Source organism: Lycium ferocissimum, chromosome 3 (genome assembly GCF_029784015.1).
Source record: "Lycium ferocissimum isolate CSIRO_LF1 chromosome 3, AGI_CSIRO_Lferr_CH_V1, whole genome shotgun sequence".
NCBI lineage: Eukaryota > Viridiplantae > Streptophyta > Magnoliopsida > Solanales > Solanaceae > Lycium > Lycium ferocissimum.
Genome location: NC_081344.1, coordinates 21,328,028 through 21,347,403, shown reverse-complemented (window position 1 = coordinate 21,347,403; position 19,376 = coordinate 21,328,028). Strand labels below are relative to the sequence as shown.

General features: G+C 34.8%; 1 protein-coding gene across 1 annotated transcript; it reads left to right on the top strand.

Moving 5' to 3' along the window:
- Positions 1–2,360: 2,360 nt before the first annotated feature.
- Positions 2,361–18,553, top strand: LOC132050022 (F-box/LRR-repeat protein At3g48880-like). The gene is made up of 3 exons (XM_059441031.1): positions 2,361–2,636; positions 17,161–17,560; positions 17,717–18,553. The coding sequence occupies exons 2-3, from the start codon at positions 17,202–17,204 to the stop codon at positions 18,270–18,272; spliced, it is 915 nt and encodes a 304-aa protein (XP_059297014.1). The 5' UTR covers positions 2,361–2,636; positions 17,161–17,201; the 3' UTR covers positions 18,273–18,553.
- The last annotated feature ends 823 nt before the right edge of the window (positions 18,554–19,376 follow it).

The following is a 19,376-nucleotide window of genomic DNA, read 5'->3' as shown; positions in this document are numbered from 1 at the left end:
TGGATGTTGAAATAATTTGCATTACTACATCTTGTTTCTTTAGCCTCTATTATCTTATTATCTTGTTGTTGTTTCTACTTGTTATTGCCTTTTTTCATCATTCTTGAACCGATGGTGTATCAGAAACAATCTCTCTATCTTCTCAAAATAAAGTTAAGGTCTGCATACACAGTATCCTCCAAAAACCAAGCTGTGGGATTACATTGAGTTTGTGTTGTTGAAATAATTTGCATCTAATAATAGTATTTATTAGAATGCACATATAATTTTTTTTTGCATAAAGTTTACAAAAGGAGTGATCGATTAAAGGGTAATGAACGTGATATCGTATACCTAGAGAATCAAACATAATTTTTCACATAAAGCAGTTTTCACTTTTTTTGTTTTTCCTTAAGATAATTAAATTATGTGTAATTAGTTGGTTTTAAGTAGATGACCGGTTCTAAATCTATAATTCAGAAAAAGAAACTTTAATCAACCAACATTTATCGACTTTAGTAATAGTTTCCAACTTAGTCTTTCTCTATTTTTAAGAATAAGAAAAATCGTAGGAACTACTCTAGTTATAATTTCCTACTTAGTATTTTTCTATTTTTCATTTTGCTAAAATAATTAAATTATATATAGTTAACTGGTTATAATCTGTAACAAAGAATAATTCAATTTTAAAATAAATGATAATTACACTCATACTTATTCTCTATGAGTTTTTTCATTTTGGTAATTATTTGTCTTTTATAAAATAGTTGCGTTACATAATTTAAATAAGAAAGGATTTATACAAGATATTTAATATTAAAATTTTCTATATAGTTTAAATAAAGAAGTATTTAATGTACAAAATTTAATTGATTTAAAGCTCCTAAATATTGGAGAAACTCAAATGATAATATTGTTCATTATGAAAATTATTTTTAAAGGATGAAAAAAAATAAGACGAACGACATTTCATAAGATTTATGTTCTTTGCACATATACTTTATATTAATGAGTATAATTTTTCAAAAAAATTATTAAGGCGAAGTAATTCTATCATGTGCACAATTGGTGTGTTTCCAAGAGAAAACTTAAATCTAACTAAAAATAATGACATATAAAAGATAATAAAATGCAGAATTATGCAAAGAAAATAATAAATTCATTGTATTTGTAGGTACCAATACATTATACTGTACATCAAAACAAACGGCAATGTATAATGCAAAATTAATAGGTTAGAGAGACTTAAAATGTGTTAATTTGAATCATAGATGTGTTGTTTATTTAGAACTCAATTTGTGGTCAAAGAATTACTAAACTACCAAAAGAAAAAAGACAAAAAGAAAACTTTTTTCCTTTACTTCGTATATAGTTATTTTACACAATTTTAACTAAGAAATAATTTATACAAGGTAGAATCTTAATTGATTTTAAAATTCTAAATACAAGGACTTCCTATATAATTTCTTGAGGAAAAGTTTAAATATGCCATCGAACAATTCGAGATGGCTCATCCATGCCACTCGTTAATAGTTAGTTCATTTATGTCGTTGCCGTGACACATTTGATTCATTCATGTCACTAACCACTAACGGAACCCTATTACTATCAGATTTTGTCACGTGGCATTATTTAAATCCTTCATTACTTACTAGCATCCACCCCTCTCACCCTATTTTAATGGCATATGTGAACCATTTCAGTAAGTTCAGTGGCATATTTGAGCTCCGTTAGTGATTGGTGAAACAAATGAACCAAATGCGTCACGCCAATGGCATAATGAAATCTACTATTAACAGAATCGAACATCTTTTTTTAAAAACAAAAGACGTTTTATTTCAAATAGTTGAATCACATATCTGAAACTTAATTATTAAGTATTAAAATTAAATATGTATTCAAATTTAAACATCATACAATAATTTTTTTATTTTTTTATAAATGAGGCCTTAAAGACGTTAGGGCTCAAACAAGCCTTTGGTTGATGGAAACAACTTATCTCAAAGCAGGATAACTAATCCCTAGATAACTGGGTAGTTATTCCAGATTTTTCCTCTTTGAATTTTTAGAATTATTAGCTTTTTGGATCAAATAAATGTACTGATCCTACAATAGTTATCCCAAATTTTTATTCCAATCAAACACTTTAATAAGGAGATCAAGCCTAAAATTTTATCATTCAGCAAGAAACATATTTTTGTAGTAGGTCCTCAACTTGTTATCCTTCACACCAAACGACCCGTTAGTGAATAAATATGAGAGTCGATCTTGATCAAAACATTGCTCAAGAAAGAGCCTGCAAAATTGTAAGTTTGTAACCAACAATTTAAGAAAAAGACTTAAAAAATTTAAAATATAATAATAATAATAATAATAATAATAATAATACATTTGGGTAGATTGATTTTCTATTTGAATCAATTATGGAAGGAAGCTATAGTTGTCTCCTCTTGTTTTCCAAATGTGGCCCTAGAGCTCTCTTTCCTACAACCTTTTTTACTGTGGTTGCTTTGTACTATGCTGTCTGGGAGTTGTTTGGTTCACCTCATCATGGTCATCACCAGAGATATTTCTCAACAGGAGTTGAAACAGTATGATGGGTCTGATTCAAACAAGCCTTTCTTGATGGCTCAGATCTATGATGTTTCACTAAGCAGGTAATTTCTTGTTTTACTAAACTATTCTGTTTTCTGGGTAGGTTTTCTTATGGTAGAACTTTCATCTTTTTGACTTTTGAATTTTAGAATTATTAGCTTTTTGTTGTGGAAAGTTTTAACCTTTATGTGGAGAGTTACTGATCATACAATATGGTTCTGATTCAAAGAAGCCTTTATTGAATCTCTACCCATTTAACAACAACTAGCAAGCCTTGCTAGTATAATGAACTTTCAATCATTCAGCAAGAAACATATTTACATATTAAGTAATTTACCCGCAAGGGTGGCTCAGTTGGTTGAGCATGGAGCAAAAATACATATATATATATATATGGTCCAAGATTGAAACCCCTGCCTACGACAAAGAGGGGATTTTGCCTTTGAGTCGAGCTCTAGGTCTTGCGAGCTCTCCTGTGTGTATGTTTGCGGCTATGACGACACTAAAGCGCACGAGGCTAAGCGCTCAACATGTTTACCTGCGCACCCAAAAGGCGCCTTTGATAACGGCTGTGGGTTCCATGTCAAAAAAAAAAAAAAAAAAAAAAAAGAGTAACTAACTTGAAGTAATTGTAGGTGAGAAACTAATAGGTCCTCAACTTGCTATGGAAGACTAGGAACACCCTGTTAAACATCTAAAGTCCAAGTTCTCACGTAAAACCTAGATATTTCATTCTCAAATTTAAATGCTCATAAGAACTCATATGAAATTCAAACCGAAAAAACTCTTGGATACCATTTGAGAGATTTCTTGTTCTTCTTCTCTTTTCCTTTCATTTTGATGCAAATAGTACAACTACTTGTACACACATCATTAGATTTGTGTAAGTTTCATTTTGGTTACTTAAATCTTGAGGTAAACATCACACTAGTCGATTTGAAGTGTTGCAAAATAATGCAACAGACATACTTTTTTTTTTTGGGGCAATTAAAGGAACATCTTATTAATCACCAAGTAAGTATTATGTTATTAAAAATAAAAAATAAAAAAAAATCACCAAGTAAGTATTTACAAAACAAGGGTGGATTAACCAATCCAATCCCTTCTCAGTGTGCAGCCTCTATAAACATAAAATAAAACTAACTAATAACAAAATTTCCTAAGCTCCCAAGGAGCTGACATAGTTAAGCAGCTTCTGGTTGTGTCTGACTCTTATACACAAATTTAGCTTCATCTGGTGCAACATAGTTTCACTGGAGGATGACTTGTTTCTGGAAAATCCTCATGTTCCTTTTAATCCATACATCACAGTGGCCATGCTAGCTTTTAGTAATACTTTCTTTGGGTGCTTTCCTCTGAACTGCCACTGGACCCATAGCCATTCTGCTACCCAATCTTGAATTCTCCTATCCTTTTTTTTTTTTTTTGTCATCTGAGTGATTCCACAGTTCCCTGAGCAAAACCTGCACTCAAAGAACAAAGCTTCCTAGTTTCTGGCACAGTGTCACATAAAACACAGTCTGCATCCACACTCAACCCCCACTTCAACAGTTTATCTTTAGGTCTCAATCTTCCATGCAAATTCAGCTAAAGTATAAAATTCTGTTTTGGCTCAGCAATGTTCTGGTAGAGCATTTTGTTCCAGGTGACATTGAGGACCTCTCCTGTCAGTCTCTTGTAAGCTGTAGCTAGAAGAAACTTATCCTCAGTGATCAAGTTGTTGATATCTCCCATGATCAAGCTGTTGCCTCTTGATATCTCCCAGAGCTTGCCAGTACTTTCTAACGTCTATAAATCTTCCTTTTTTTTTTTGAGAAGGTAACATGTTCTATAAATCTTCCTTATCATCCAAGCTGACTGTTTGGGACTCTGCATACTGTGAATATGCTGAATTTTGATTTAGTAAGTATGTATTCAAGAGATCCATAGCTTATCCTTCTTTTGACTCGATGCACAAAGTAGTTTGCATATTGCCACTTGGTTCCATGTCCTCAAGTTATGGATGTTCAGACTACCTGCTTTCTTGGGCAAACAAACTTTGTTCCAAGGCACCATAGCCTTCTTGGTAATTGTAGCCTCCCCAGACCACAAGTAGCTTCTGCACACTGCTTCAATCATCACTAATCTCATTTTGAAGACGTAGTTGATTGATTTCCATGTATTTTTTTTTTTTTTTTTAAAAGACATGGTTAATGGCATGGACATGCAAGGTAAAAGATTAACTTCAAAATCAAAATTCTCACGATGATAAATAGATTCTTCATCTTTACTACATAATCTTAGATGTTACTTTAGTGCGTATAATAAATAACAGTAAGAGTCTCACGTTCTTTGAATTCATAAACTTGCGAGCATAACGACTAAAACATCATCATATGTTTAGTTGGCCATTTTACCGGTAAGACAGTTTAAAGGATTACAAATTTTATGATCTGAGAATTATGAGAGTGATTAGTTGAAGGAAAATGAAAGTCAAGAAATTTAGAGATCTACGTCTCTTAAATTGTTAATGTTTCAAAGAAGAGGGCAAGATAGTTACTAAAATCCTCTCTGAAATTAGAGAATATTAAATATAATTCTATATTGGACAGAATTTACCAGCTAATTTTGACTTTGACTTTTAGAAAGAAAATTAAGTACGTTGCACTAATAATTCATTCAATTTGTATAAGCTTCCGTTCAAGTAATGGAAATGCAGTAAACGAGGTGAATCAGAGAAAATGTCAGACCTCACAGAGTGTTCTAGGTCCACATAAATGGTTTTTTGGGCCGCCACTCTCCATGTCACTTGGCTTGTAGTTCGGGGGCTAACAGCAACACCCCATAATTTAAGTGTTAAAATGATAAAAAGTTAATAGTTTAGGGAGTTAGAGTTATTAACTCAAAAGAAAATCTCCTTTAGATTCTTGTTACCCAAAAAAAAAAAAAAAAAATCTCATTTAGATGTTCTTTTTTTGTCAGTTACCAAAAAAAGAGGTAAAAGTATGGATTTTGACTATTCTCCTAAGCTAAAAAGGAAAAAATGTTAAAGACTGTTGACCAGAATCAAGTTATAGGTGTGAAAGATAGGATGACACTTCCATTTGGCAGTTGGGAGTTGCAGGTACTCAATTATTACAGTTTTCCAAAGTGTGGGGGTTATTATCGTCTTTTCCTTGTATCGTTTTACTTTTGGTGTAAAGAACATTGTAAAGAGGATTTACCGGAGATTTTTCTGTTCTTAGGATCCTTGTAATCTACTGTTTTCTGTTTTCTTCCTTTCTTTTGTCTCCTTTTGGTGGTCGCCACTCGCCAGCATTCTCCTAGATTCTGCCAATTTCTTTAAAAAAAAAATTATCGTCATTTCCTATGTATCCGAATCTGACTCATCACAGCTACACCATCATCCCATAATTTTCACCCAATTTTTTTTACACACTCTGAAGTGAACCAACGATCTAAATTCCTTTAAGCCATTTGCAGCAGTTTACCTATGTTCTGAAAAGGCATGTCCTAAGTCTATCTTTCTCTTTCTCTTACGTCTTTTTTTATTTTTTTTCTTTTTCCATTCTTTTAAGGTTGTTTCTCGGATTAATTTTTCTTCCATTTGATATTTCCTATGGAATCTCGATTCACAAAAGTTGTTGTTGTGGGTGTTATACACACTGAAGTACAACTTGTGGAATTTAAGCCATTTGCAGCAGTTTACCTAATTCTGAAAAGGCATGTCCTAAATCTATCTTTCTCTTTCTGTGTTTTTTTTCCTCTTTCCATTCTTTTAAGGTTGTTTTTTGAACTAATTTTTTTTATTCGAGTTGGATCTTGATTGGTTGTTGTGGGTGTTAAAGGAGTTCGGTGTACAAATTGTGGAATTTAACTGCAGGGTCCTATATCTATTTTTCTTTCTGTCTTTTTTTTCCTTCTTTTTTAAGGTTGTTTTTCGGATTAATATTTAATATTTGTTTTCTGCCCATACAGATCTGAATTTATTCTTGTCTGAATTTGTATATGTTGTTTTTCTGCATTTCAATTATTAGTGCGGTATGATCAAATGTGGATTTTCTTGATCTTAGAGTCTGAATCCTTGTCGAGGTTGTTTTAATTTGCTTGTGATTTTTCATTTTGTTGACATAACAATTCAATTCTTGGAGTTCTCCAATAGAACGTAGCTTCTTCTGAATTTCTTCTACAGCATTTTCATTGTTATCCAAAAAAATTTATTACAGCATTCTCGTCGTTGTCCAAAAATATTACTACAGCATTCTTTTGACCTGCACAGGTTAAATGCAAATGCTGCTTTGGTTATTCCCTCTTTTGCTTTTCTCAAAGAGAAAATAGGGTTTCCGAGTATCTAACTTATAAGCTCCGTAGATAGATGATTAGTAGTTTGAGAGAAAAGATTGATGCAGGCTTCATATCAGCTGCTAAAGTATCTAATGTTAGCTTCTCCTCTATGGGAGCCAGGCGGCAATAGTACTTTAGAGCAAACACAAGTTGTTGATTTCCTTTTGGTCTGATTTTCCACGGTTACTTTGGAAATGCAATTTTCTACTTAGATTCAGATATTTGTATGTTTAAATGCAATTCTTATGGAAAAGATACATATACTTTAGGCCCTCGTTTGTTTTTGATGTTTTAGATAAAGCAGAATGCGTGTCCGGTTCACTGGCTAGAAGCCTTGAACTCTGCTTAAAATGTTGTTGTAGAACACAAGTGAAAGGAAAAGAGTAAAGTTAAGTGTGCCGAGTGTTAGGTTTATTTCCATGTTTGCTTTCAATTTAATAATATGCTACTAGGTTTCGAGTATTTTATAAACATCTATAGAGCCAATGGTATTTTGGTAGTACTCTGTCTTGCAATTCTTCAGAGAATTTACCATATGTTTGGATCTTCAAAATTTATGGGAGATTTCTTTTTTCAGATGAAGTAAAAAGCTTCATTGAAGGCATCAAGAAGATGCAAAAGAGAAGTACATTTGAGCTTACAAATTTGTGAAAAGAATGTTAAGAGAAAAGCGTAACAAAATCTCAGAATTAAATTTCCTCACTTTATTTTAGAAGGCAATTTAAAAATGTATGGAAATTGGGTTGGAGGGATACTGTATAAGGTAGGATATTACTGATCTTACCTTTTATGAGAAATTGCTGAGATCATTGGCCAAGTTGAGTAAGAGATGGCTCTAGTCGACCCCCCAACCCCCCCCCCCCCCCCACCCCAAAAAAAAAAAACAACACACACACACACAGAAAAAGGTGGGATTGGTGTTGGCTTCCAGGTTATGCAAAGGTGGGGCGGGGGAAGAGAGACGGTGAACGACGACACTAGGTTTAGGAGGAACACAAGGTGAGTTCCAATGAATCAGTTTGCTAAATTATAGTTGTAAACTTCTGTCACGCCACAAATCCTCGTGATTGGAACCCCGAACTCTACCTGACCCGATGAACCAACCCATGTTATAATCCCTACTTATGCACCCAAATCATGAATGCGGAAGTTTTTGAAAAATCCCAATCCTTGAAGTATTGAAAACCATGCATGAATAAAACCATTAAATCAACCACATTTCATCTTAAATAAAATATTCATATAAGTAATAAAATTTCATGCATGCATGCCATATGAATAACCATAATTACAACCCAGAAGAATTACTACCGTCTATGTAACCTCTATGACAAGGATTAAGCTAGTCAACCAAGACAGGCCCTGGCGAATCAAAGAATAGAACAATCTAAGCTCCACAAGAAGTAAGTGGAGTCTCACCAAAAGTATCCGACTAGAAAGGTGGAGCTATCCTAACCGCATGGCTCAGGATGGTCAACACAAAATCCTTAAATCAAAATCAAAAGTTAAATGGCCAAAAGGCCTAAGCTCCACAACATAGCATGTATCATACTACCGTTTTCCCCAGGAAGTCAGACAAGATTTTAAGAAATCAAGTAATATGCATAGACATTCATATAAGAAGGAAGCATTTATATCAATTCTCAAGTTAGATAGTGAAATGAAATATTAAAGTAAAATGCATTTGTTGCTTCTAGCAGTAAAGCTTAATCAACATCATGTGGAATTTTATCTTTTTCCGGAAGCACTATACCGACACCGACATAAATAGAAACAACACTAGGTGATCAACCTAGTCACAAGTATTTGACCTACTTGTCCGGGCGGTTTCCCATGGAGTGTGTACGTACACCAGCACGTGTATCCCGGGTAAAGAATGTAACATTTGAACCGGTCTTAATGGTCACCACTAGTTAACTCCCAAAACATTTGACATTTCGAAAAATAGATTCATAGCTTTGCTTCAAAGAAATTTGTTTTTATCAAATCACGGTGTTCATAACTGATCCAACCATCCACAAAAATCAAGTGTAAAACCTTCTCAATTCATGTTAATGCATTTAACAAATGAGAGACAAATCTATAAAGATTCAAGAAATGCCATTTCATCAAATCGAGTTTTTAATACACAATGTTTTGTTTTTCCTAAAAAAAATGGTGATCATAACACTTGAACAATTTAGAATGCAAGATATGGTCAATACTAACCCGCTCGCCCCCTCAAGCTAGGATTCACATTAAACCATTTTTCGTAAACCAATTCACTAATATGAATTTCAGAGAAGTTTCGAGAGGTAGTAAGGTGAGCACACCTCATTACCTTGAATTGCTTTCTAAATCTTACTCCAAGGGATCCAGTGACGCCAATAATTCCCAATCGACATACACGATCTTATGTAAATTAATAATGCGTCACAACAATACCAACTAAGTCAACTAAGTGTCCAACACTTAAACTCAACTTCACAAGTTTAGTAAAAATCCCTATTTCCTAATTCGAAAGTCAAATCCTTGAGTTTTAACTCCAATTTGACCATTACGCATATTATCGAACCTAGTTGTTCCTTTAGAAACTCAAAACATTATCGTTCAAGCAAACCAACAACAAACTATTCATAGCTTCCAAATATTTCTTCAAAAGTGTAGTCTACGATGCCCATGGAAGATAATATACTTTGTTAAACCCTAAAATTTTCAAGACTTGTGTTCTTGAGAGGTTCTTTAGGTTTTCTTCAAATCTATAACTTTCATGATGTCGGAGAGTTACGAAATGTATTTAATGAATCAAATCAAATTTGATAATTAATACTACCAAGTATTATTTATGGAGACATATGCTTTTAATAATTAATACTCACCTTGCAATTATCTCTCTCCCCGTATTATTTATGGTGTTACCTCCCGAAGCTATTATTTATGGAGCTCTCCCTTTTCTCTTACCGCCAAGAACTTGTTCCAAACAATTTAAATTTTCTCTCTCCCGAAATGCCTTTAAAAAGGCTACTTCAGTTGGAACGCCAGGTTTGGCGCTGTTCCGGCAGTGACTGCCTTGCTGTATTACGTAGCTTCCCTTTTTTTCTTCGCTAAATTAATTCCTTCCTTCTGTTTCAAAAAAAATTAATTCCTTCCTTTCATTTCCTTTCACATTCTCTAACTACAGATCTTGATCCTTTGTTTGATTATTTTATTCTCTTGTCTCCCCACTAATTTCAGCATTTAATCAATTGTTTTACAATCAGATTCACGTGTTTCTTAAGAATCTTTGGTCCAAGCATTTACTCCTTTGAGAGTCAAATATTTCCAAGTTAATATCTTATTTTCCCAACCTCCTCACATGTGCATTAGTCCATGCACTTATACAACATTAACTTAGCATTTTCCAATTATTTTAGATGGGCTTGTTACACTCATGTTAGCCCCATGTAGCTCAGGGTTACATAAATTGGATTCTTAAGCTTGAAATGAATCTAAATAAAAATCGAAATTCAGGGGGCTTCACAACTTGATTCACACTCCTAGTTTTTTTCTGTTATTATTCTCCATAGCATTCAAACACAAAGGAAAAGAAAACTGCATCCTAGAAATTGCCTTCCCCCCTTACTAATTTCCATGCTCAAATTTTTGTGTTCTCTGTGGAGTATTAATTTCTAAGAAATCAAGAATTCGATTTTATTTAGAAAGTTTTTGTTGAAGTTTTTCACTAACTGGAATTCCTAGACCTTTTCTTATTTTTAATATCCGTCACCAGGCTGGCAAAGACCCTTTTTTTTTTTTGAACAGTTAACATTTCAGGCTGGCAAAGACCCTTGTTGACACATAAGCTTGTGATTGAAGCCATTTCGTAAAGGCATTTTCTTTATTCTGACCACGGAAAATCCCCGAAAGCCATTGGCACACGGTTCGAAATCCTGTGGATAATGAACCCGGTCCTCTACCCTAAAACACTTAATACCAGGATTTTGTCTGCAACATGCTTCTAACCCGTGATGTGCACCTAACCCTTACAATACTTGTCATGCTCTTACCACTAGACCAAAGCCCCGGTAGCCATTTCAGAGAGGCAGTCTTTTTATTTTTTATTTTTTTAAATGAAACTGTTAACTGTAAATATATTTCATCATGAGCAGAATAGTACATGGGTCATACTGAAACTATATACAAGAGACAATATCATTTGAATCTATTAGAGAAACACATATCATTTGAGTACCTTCTTATTCTCTACATTCTCAAAAATCATAACAACAAAATACAATTCTCCATCGACTTCTGTCTCCTGCCTGCAAACCTGCTTCCTCCCAACTCCTTAGTGCTTCTGAAACCTTACCAGGCATAGTCCAAGATATGCCTTTCAGGTTTAGAATTTTCTTCAGAGTTGTCCTGTAATCTTACAATGTAGAAATAGATGATTAACTGTCTCTGCTTTTCTCCACAAAAGAAACATCTGGAACATAATGGGATCCCTCTCTTCATCAAGTTATCCTGTGTAAGGACTGCTTCCTTAGCCAAAAGCCACACAAAACAAGCTACTTTGTGTGGTATTTTAGTTTTCCAAATGAGTTTCCAAGGCCAGCAGTTTAGTTGTTGATTGGGATGATTCATCATTCTATAAGCTGTACTGACCTTGAAGGAACCACTACTACTGCCTAGCCACCTTAAAGCATCTTCACCTGTCTGAAGCCCACTGAATTGTTCAACTGTGCTAAAAAATTGAGCCACTCTTTCTATTTCCCAGTCATTCAGTTGTCTTCTGAAGGTAATGTTCCACCCTTGAGTTGTCCCCAATTGTGCTATAGACCTATGCTGTGAAGCACAAGATCATATATGTCTGGGAAGAGGATTTCCAGTTTGCCAATCTCATGCCAATCATCATTCCAGAAGATAGTTTTTTCCCCATTTAGCACTTTGATCTTAGTATTGGTTTTGAAATCACTCCATAAGTTTCTGATGGACCTCCGCAAGCTCACCGCATAAGGTGTAGTAACCTCTTTAGTCATCCACTTATCTTCCTCCTCATATTTTGCTTTAATGACTTTACTCCACAATAACTCATTGTCATTAGTGAACTTCCATAGCCATTTCATTCTGAGAGCCCTGTTCTGTATCTTCAGGTTTTAATTCCTAATCCCCCATATCTCTTTCCAACTACCACTTTTTTCCATTCAACCAAGTGTTATCCTTTCCTTTCTTTATTCCCATGCCACAAAAAGTTCCTCGTGATGCTGTCCAGCCTATTGATGATCCCTGTTGGGATAGGAAACAAGGACATCATGTATGTTGGGAGAACATCAAGGACTGAATTAATAAGTGTCAGTCTGCCATCTAATGTCAGATATTGGGTCTTCCACTTGACCAATTTCTTCTCAGACTTCTCAATCTCATTATTCCAAATCTGTGGATTTGGACTTAGCTTCCTAGGTAGATTGTTGGAAGGGAACCAACTTCACCACCTAAGATTGCAGCCAGTAGGTCCAGATTTGTGACTTCGTTAATGGGATACAAAAAGCTTTTTCTGCAGTGGATATGCAGGCCACAGGCCAGATAACCCTTCAAACAATACTACAATCACCCTCAGATATCTAAGTTGCTCTTCTTCAGCATCACAGAATATGAGTATATCATATTATCATCTGCATATTGTAGATGAGTCACCTGCAAACTCTCCCTACCAGTTCTAGCCATATCAAAACCTTTTAACCATCCTTTCAAGTTTGCAGTTTTAGTCATTTTGTCGAGTACTTCCATAACTAAGAAAATCAGAGAAGGTGACAAAGGATCACCTTGTCTGAGGCCCCTTTGTGCTCTGAATTAACCTGCTGCTGAGCCATTGATAAGTACTGAGAAACTCACAGTTGATTTCGGAAAGGCAATCTTAGTGTTCACATTGTTGTTTAGGCTGTGGAACAACTTCTGCTTTCTTCTATATGCCTGAAAAAATTATCCATCCTTTCCTTCAATCCCAAGTACAGATGTATTAGGAACACAAGATGTGATAAATTAATATCATTGATTAAAGACTCAATACAATCTTGTGGCTGACATTGATTTGAGCTGTAACTGCAGGAGGTGAGTTAGAGATTTTGGCTGTGAGCCGGTAATCTCTTGAGTAGTATCAACATTCCATAATTGATTGTTTATACTTCAATTGATACTTTACTGGTTTGAGAAGCTTGATATATGGTGAGAACTCTAGTTTGTTTGAGAGAAGAAGACAAGAACCACAGTGAAGTCCCATTTCATTCAAGTTCTCTTCCTAGCCATTCCTTAAGCTCCTTCTGGGATGAATATTCTGCATCCTGAAATATTTATACTCCATAGTTCCAATTTATATGACTCTTTTCCCATTTTAAGACGTCCCAAAATGTTTGAAACCATTCTATTTTTATAAATTATCACAGTTCTTAAGAATTTAAGTTGTATTAAATTATTCCCTCTATAACTTTGATATGATATCTCTTTTCAACCACTAATTTAATAGTTTCTTCCATATCACTAATATATCAATTGACATCTTAAATGGCATGCTTAATCAAACATCTTCACAAAAAATGAAATGAAGGGAGTACTTACGAACAATTAAGGAATCCCTACTGAATTATGTATTTCAATCTGGATATTTGATTTTAGAAGTTTGATATTTATCGTGGCTCCTTTGTTACCAGTCTCAAAAAAAAAATATTTATCGTGGCTCCTAATATATGTCTCATAGACTATCTATTTCATTTAGGTTCTCTCACCTTTTCCTTTAAACATATATATATATATATATAACCCAAAAGTATTGTGTTTTTCATTTTTTGAAGATCCATCATGTTTACTTGCTAGTTTAGCTTTTAATTTAGAATTTAGTCATATACTGATCCCCCTACCAACTATCATTGGTTCTGTTGTTGAAGACTTGTTATCAATACTCCATTTCTCCCAATTTGATTCCTTACTGTAAGGATAAACTAGTATTACGTTGATCGTTAATATGCCATAATACCCCTTTATTCAGGTCTGAGATCATCAAAGTGAGTTCACATAGATCATTCATATGTCTCTTTTTCCACGTCCCATAGTTTGATAGACAAAGTCCCAAATTAAAATCCTATAGTTGAAATGGAGGATTCGATTTTTATAAATTATATGGCACAGGGTATCTGATGTCCACCATATCGAAAAAATGAGTGTTGTAGAAATGCGAATGGTATGAGGGTGTGTGGTCATATAAAACTAGACAAAATAAGTGATGATTATGACAAGGTACAAGTAGCACATGTAGAAGATGAAAGGAAAGAAGTCCTGAATTATAGTTTGGAAATGTCTAGGTTAGAAGTTCAAATCACTAATATATGCAAGGTGTTAAAATGGACGAGGTAAACATGACATGCTCAAAGGTCAAACATCTTCACAAATTAGCCAAAAAAACAAAAACAAAATATAAATGAAGCAAGATCTATTGGTAAGTCTAATGGCTAGGATAAAGGTTTGCTTATGTTGCAATCTGGATATTTGATTTTAGAAGTTTTATATTCATCATGACTCCTAATTTATGCCTCATAGACTATCTATTTCATCTAGATGGCAAAGTTCTGGTGGAGGAAGCTCTCTCAGATGACCTTTTCCGTTAAACATATTTTTGTGACTTTTGTTAGGAGATAAGTTTTAATGGGCGTCGCGACTTTGGATATTGTACTTGTGTTTTTCAGCTTTTTCGTAGGATTTGCGGAAGAGGATTGAAGATCCATCATGTTTAAGAGTTGCTAGTTTAGCTTTGTTTAATGTCATTTTCAAGGAATTTAGTCATATACTGACCCCCTACCAACTATCATTGTTTCTGTTGTTGATGACTTGTTATCAATACTCCATTTCTCCTAATTTAATTCCTTACTGTCAGGATAAACTAGTAAAAGTTACGTTGAAAAGAGGTTCGTTGGAATTTGGAGGCTAAAGGTGTACCTACAAAGCGATAAAGGACATGTTTGATTCAGGTCTGAGATCATCAAAGTGAGGTCACATAGATCATTCATATGTCTAGGCTCAGTTTCCACATCAATGGTGTGATAGTCTGATAGACAAAGACGCAACACATAAATTAAAATCCTATAGTTGAAATGGAGGAGTGTTATGTGATAAGGGACCGATGATGTTCTATGCCTATTATACGGTGTTGATGGTATCTGATGATGTTTCGACATATCGAAAAAAGAGTGTTGTGAGAAGGCTTGCTTGGTATGATGGTGTGTGACAAGAAAGTGCACAAAACTTAAAGGCAAGTTCTAAAAATGGTGGTTAGACCGATTTATTGAGACGGAGTGTTGGCAAGTAGCTCATTCGTAGAAGATAAAGTCGCGAAAGTGAAGGGATGTGTGGGCACTGAATTATTAGGAATGAAGATATCCGGACAATGGGAGTGACTAGGCGGAGGACAAGATGCGGGAAACGAGGCCGAGATGGTTTGTGAAGAGGAGAGACACTATGATGCTTGAAGGTGTTAAAAGGTGGTAGGAAAGAAGTATTGGAGATAGGTGATTACATGATCTTAGATGGACAGGAAGATTAGGATCTCAGAGGAGTCTCGCAGTTTCTCTTTCGTCCTAGTAGTGCTCATTCGTTTATTGCCATTTGATTTTTGCTTATATTTGTTAGGTCAAAATTATCTTATTTATTTATGGTAGCAAGATCTTTCCTTCCAGGTTTTATCAGACTTTCTCGCTTTTGTTATTTCTCGTTTTCATGTTGTTTTGATATGCTTGTCCTTATTTTTTTTTGTTCTCTCTTGGGTTTTTCGAAAACGGCCTTACATTAAGTATGTTGTTTGCCAGGAGTCTTTTTAGTTCATTACTGATTTGTATTTCGGTAGAAAATTTAGAAAACCTTTAGCAATAGAGAATCCTTAATAATAATTGGAGTATTGGAATGAAACTCTTCCAAACGGAGCGAATGGATATTGAGGTACTCATATAGCCGACCTCAACTAGTTTATCTTTGAAGTATAGCTGTTGTAAAGTACAACTCTACCCCATTCCCAAAAAGTTGGGGCCGGCTATATGAATCCTCAGTGTCCGGGAATACTAGTAGCTCAGTTGGTTGGCTACCTTGGCTACCTGAACTTTTACCTTATTGGTGAGGGTTCGATTCCCCACCTTGTAATCCCCTCCCCTATTTCCCCTTCCCCTACCCCCTACCCTCCTATGTAATAAAAAGAAATTCCAAAAAAAGATCCTCAACGTCCACATCACTCCATTTAAGTTGTTGTAAAGTAGTATTGAAAATTTGAACCCGGGTAGAGCGGAATGGTTACAAAGGAACCGTAAGACCAATTGCAAATTTTTGAGATTAAGGCATAGCTATTGTTGTTTCCTTACTAGTATTGTTTACATAACTCTGACCAGATTTAGGAATTCATTTAACTTATGATATTCAAACTTTGACACGGTGCTTTTTCCTTTTAAGCTAACTTTTTAACTATTACTACTTTAATATCTTTTAACCCCTCTTTGCTAAATACGCCTATCATGCTAACTTATTTATTTTTGCTTCCATTCATGTAAAATAGGAGGGATGGAGTTATGTTTTTCATCCCCTTCGATTTGATTCCTGGAAACTATATGCATCTTTTTCAGCAGACACTTTGGTTCTATATAGCTCTTGCGCTTTTACAACTCGTACTATCTTATTTGAAACTTTTTGAAGTCATTCTTTACTTGCTACAAGTATTTCACTCTAGTTCTCTCTGCCATCATTACATTATTTGACTAGTGGAAAGTGGAAAGGCAGAAGCGTTGGCCTCGCGCCACGTCAGAAGTTAAATGAGAGGATATATATATATATCCATTCTCCAGTTCTCGTTGTACTTGTCTTGTTCTTAAACATAAAACAAGTCTTCAGCTTTTCCATCCTAATGTTAAGGACATTGAAATTTCTCCTCTAGCGAATTTTATGTGGAAATCAATGTTACTTCCTCCTTTTTTGTATCATTTTGCTTTCGGTAATGTTTATGTTTTATCCAAAATGTGATACTTTTGTCAGCTATGCCAGCAAGAACTTAGTTTTCTGTCGTTATCTATAACCAACTTAAGTTCTAGGTCAGATTCTCCTAGCTTCTTCACTTTTGGGAATCCCAGTACTCAGACTTATTTGTACATTCTCTAATGCTTCTTCGTATTGCTGGGCTTAACTTTTCTGCTTCATGGTCTGACTATATTCACCAATATACACAATGACAATCAGCAGCATCAATTTGACATCCAATTCAAATAACCTTTCTTGTTTCTACAGGAGTTTTTTAGCCCTAAGTCTTAGGAGATTGAAGTTTTGTGATGGAAGGAGGAGATTCTCCTGTGAGGAGATGGGAGGACCTGGATATTGATGTCCTGGTGAAGATACTCCAGTCATTTAACCTTTTTGAGTTGACTTCGGGACCTGCTCAAGTGTGTAATGCATGGCATTTGGCTTGCTCTGATCAACTTCTGTGGAAGACGCTGGACTTGTCGGCACTAAAATCAAATTTCATCAAAATTCCGAAAAAGCCGTATGTATATGTCGACCGTCAGTCTGATAAGACGTTGACCCGCTACCTGAAGATTTTTTTGAACCTTAGTCGTGGAAACATACTAACGTTAATATTCCATTACAATTTGTATGTCAAGGACGATCAGTTGACTTATACTGCCGAGAGGTATTCCCCAAATAAACCTTCATCTTTCTATAGTACTATAACTTAAATAAAGAAACCGTATAGCCTGCCATATAATTTTCCATTATTCTAATTCAGCAGAAGCAAAGTTTAGTGTGAGAATGAAGAAGACAGCTAATTAAATCTCCTCTGTTTCAGGTGTCCGCTTCTTAAACGTCTTGTCATGCCTGCTTGGAACAGAATAAAAGAGGCAGGAATATGCAGGGCTATTCGTATGTGGGAAGATCTTGAATCACTGACGATGCCTAGTATAGAAGATCCTGCATGTGTCATGGAGGAAATTGGAAGGAGTTGCAAAAATTTTGCTGAGCTCAAGATTATGGGGCCCTGTGATGTGGTCTTTGCTTCTACACTGGTAGAATTTCTGCCAAACTTGAAAGTGTTGAGTGTGAGGTGCACAGTGTTGCCTAAACCTGCCTTGGTTATTATCTTGGATGGGTTAAAAAAGTTGGAAGTGCTCAACATATCGCATTGCCTGATTACTGAAGGCTCTCCACCTGCACCAGAGAAAATTCTGACCAAGCTTGATGAATCAATTCTTGAAAAAGCGTGTAGGTTACGCAAATTCATAACCTGCATGAGTGACTCATGCATCATGTGTCAACGTGTTCGAAATGATGAAGGGCTAATTAGGTGGTATAAGTATGAAGAAGACCTCTGGAAAGTGGATGAGGTGAGATCTCTTTCAGTTTGACAAACTTTAAGAATATATTGCCTGATGAGTTAAAGGTCCAGTAAAATGTGTAAACTTGTGTTTATGAAACACAATTAAACCTTGTCATTTTTAATGGACGCAAATCAACTTCCATTTTGCTAGCAGCAAGTATTATCGTTTTGAATTGGTAACCTTTGGTGGCCGAAGAAGGAAAGTAGCTTTGTAGCATATGAGACATATAAACAGTATTTTCATGTAGATGGGAGCGTAATGATACTTTCGTGATGCAACTTTGTAAGTCTTTAGTCTGTTTTCTTCGACATGGTTGTTTTCTTGTGTTTCCGTAGCACACTGTTGATTCTTTATCCGTTTGCATTGGTATGCCCAAGCATAGTAAGCTTATTCATCTGAGATCCTTCCAAGCGATGCACCATATTATTTAATAGTCTGTGTGGTCAGGGTAAGTGCTTATTTTTTTTTTCTTTGAGAAAAATGTTTTTCTTTTTCTTTTAAAGTGGGGGTGTAAAATGTTTTTCTTTTTCTTTTAAAGTTGGGGTGTTTGGTCAAGATTTTAGGAGAAGAAAAAGTATTTTTGAGTAGAAGTGGAAGTTGTTTTTGAAAAGCTGGAAAAAGTAGCTTCTACCCGAAAGTATTTTTAAAAGCACTTTTGAGACAATACTAAAAAGCAATTTTTAAAAGCTTGGTTAAACATTAGTTGCTTCTCAAAAGTTCTTTCAAATTGATTAATCAAATACAAACTGTTTTCTCATCAAAAGTACTATTTTGAAAAACATTTTTGGAAAAAACACATTTCAAAATAAGTCGATTTTTAAAGATTGGCCAAGCAAGCTGTCTCATGAGATTGATTACCCTATTCCTCACAATTGAAGACAGTGTTTTCTATCCACATTTATAATGTTGAAGCTCACTAAACGAACATATGTGTTCTTTTTAATTTGCACCAAATCTATTTGCACTCTGTATGTATGCATTTTTACTTATGAGGATTTGAAGATTCATTCGACAAAGAGGGATTGTTTTGGTTGCCGATATCTTTTTATTTTAAATTGTTAAAGTTACGTTTTGATACGAATATTGTATACACATAAGTATTTTCTACAATATAATGTTGAAGCTCACCAA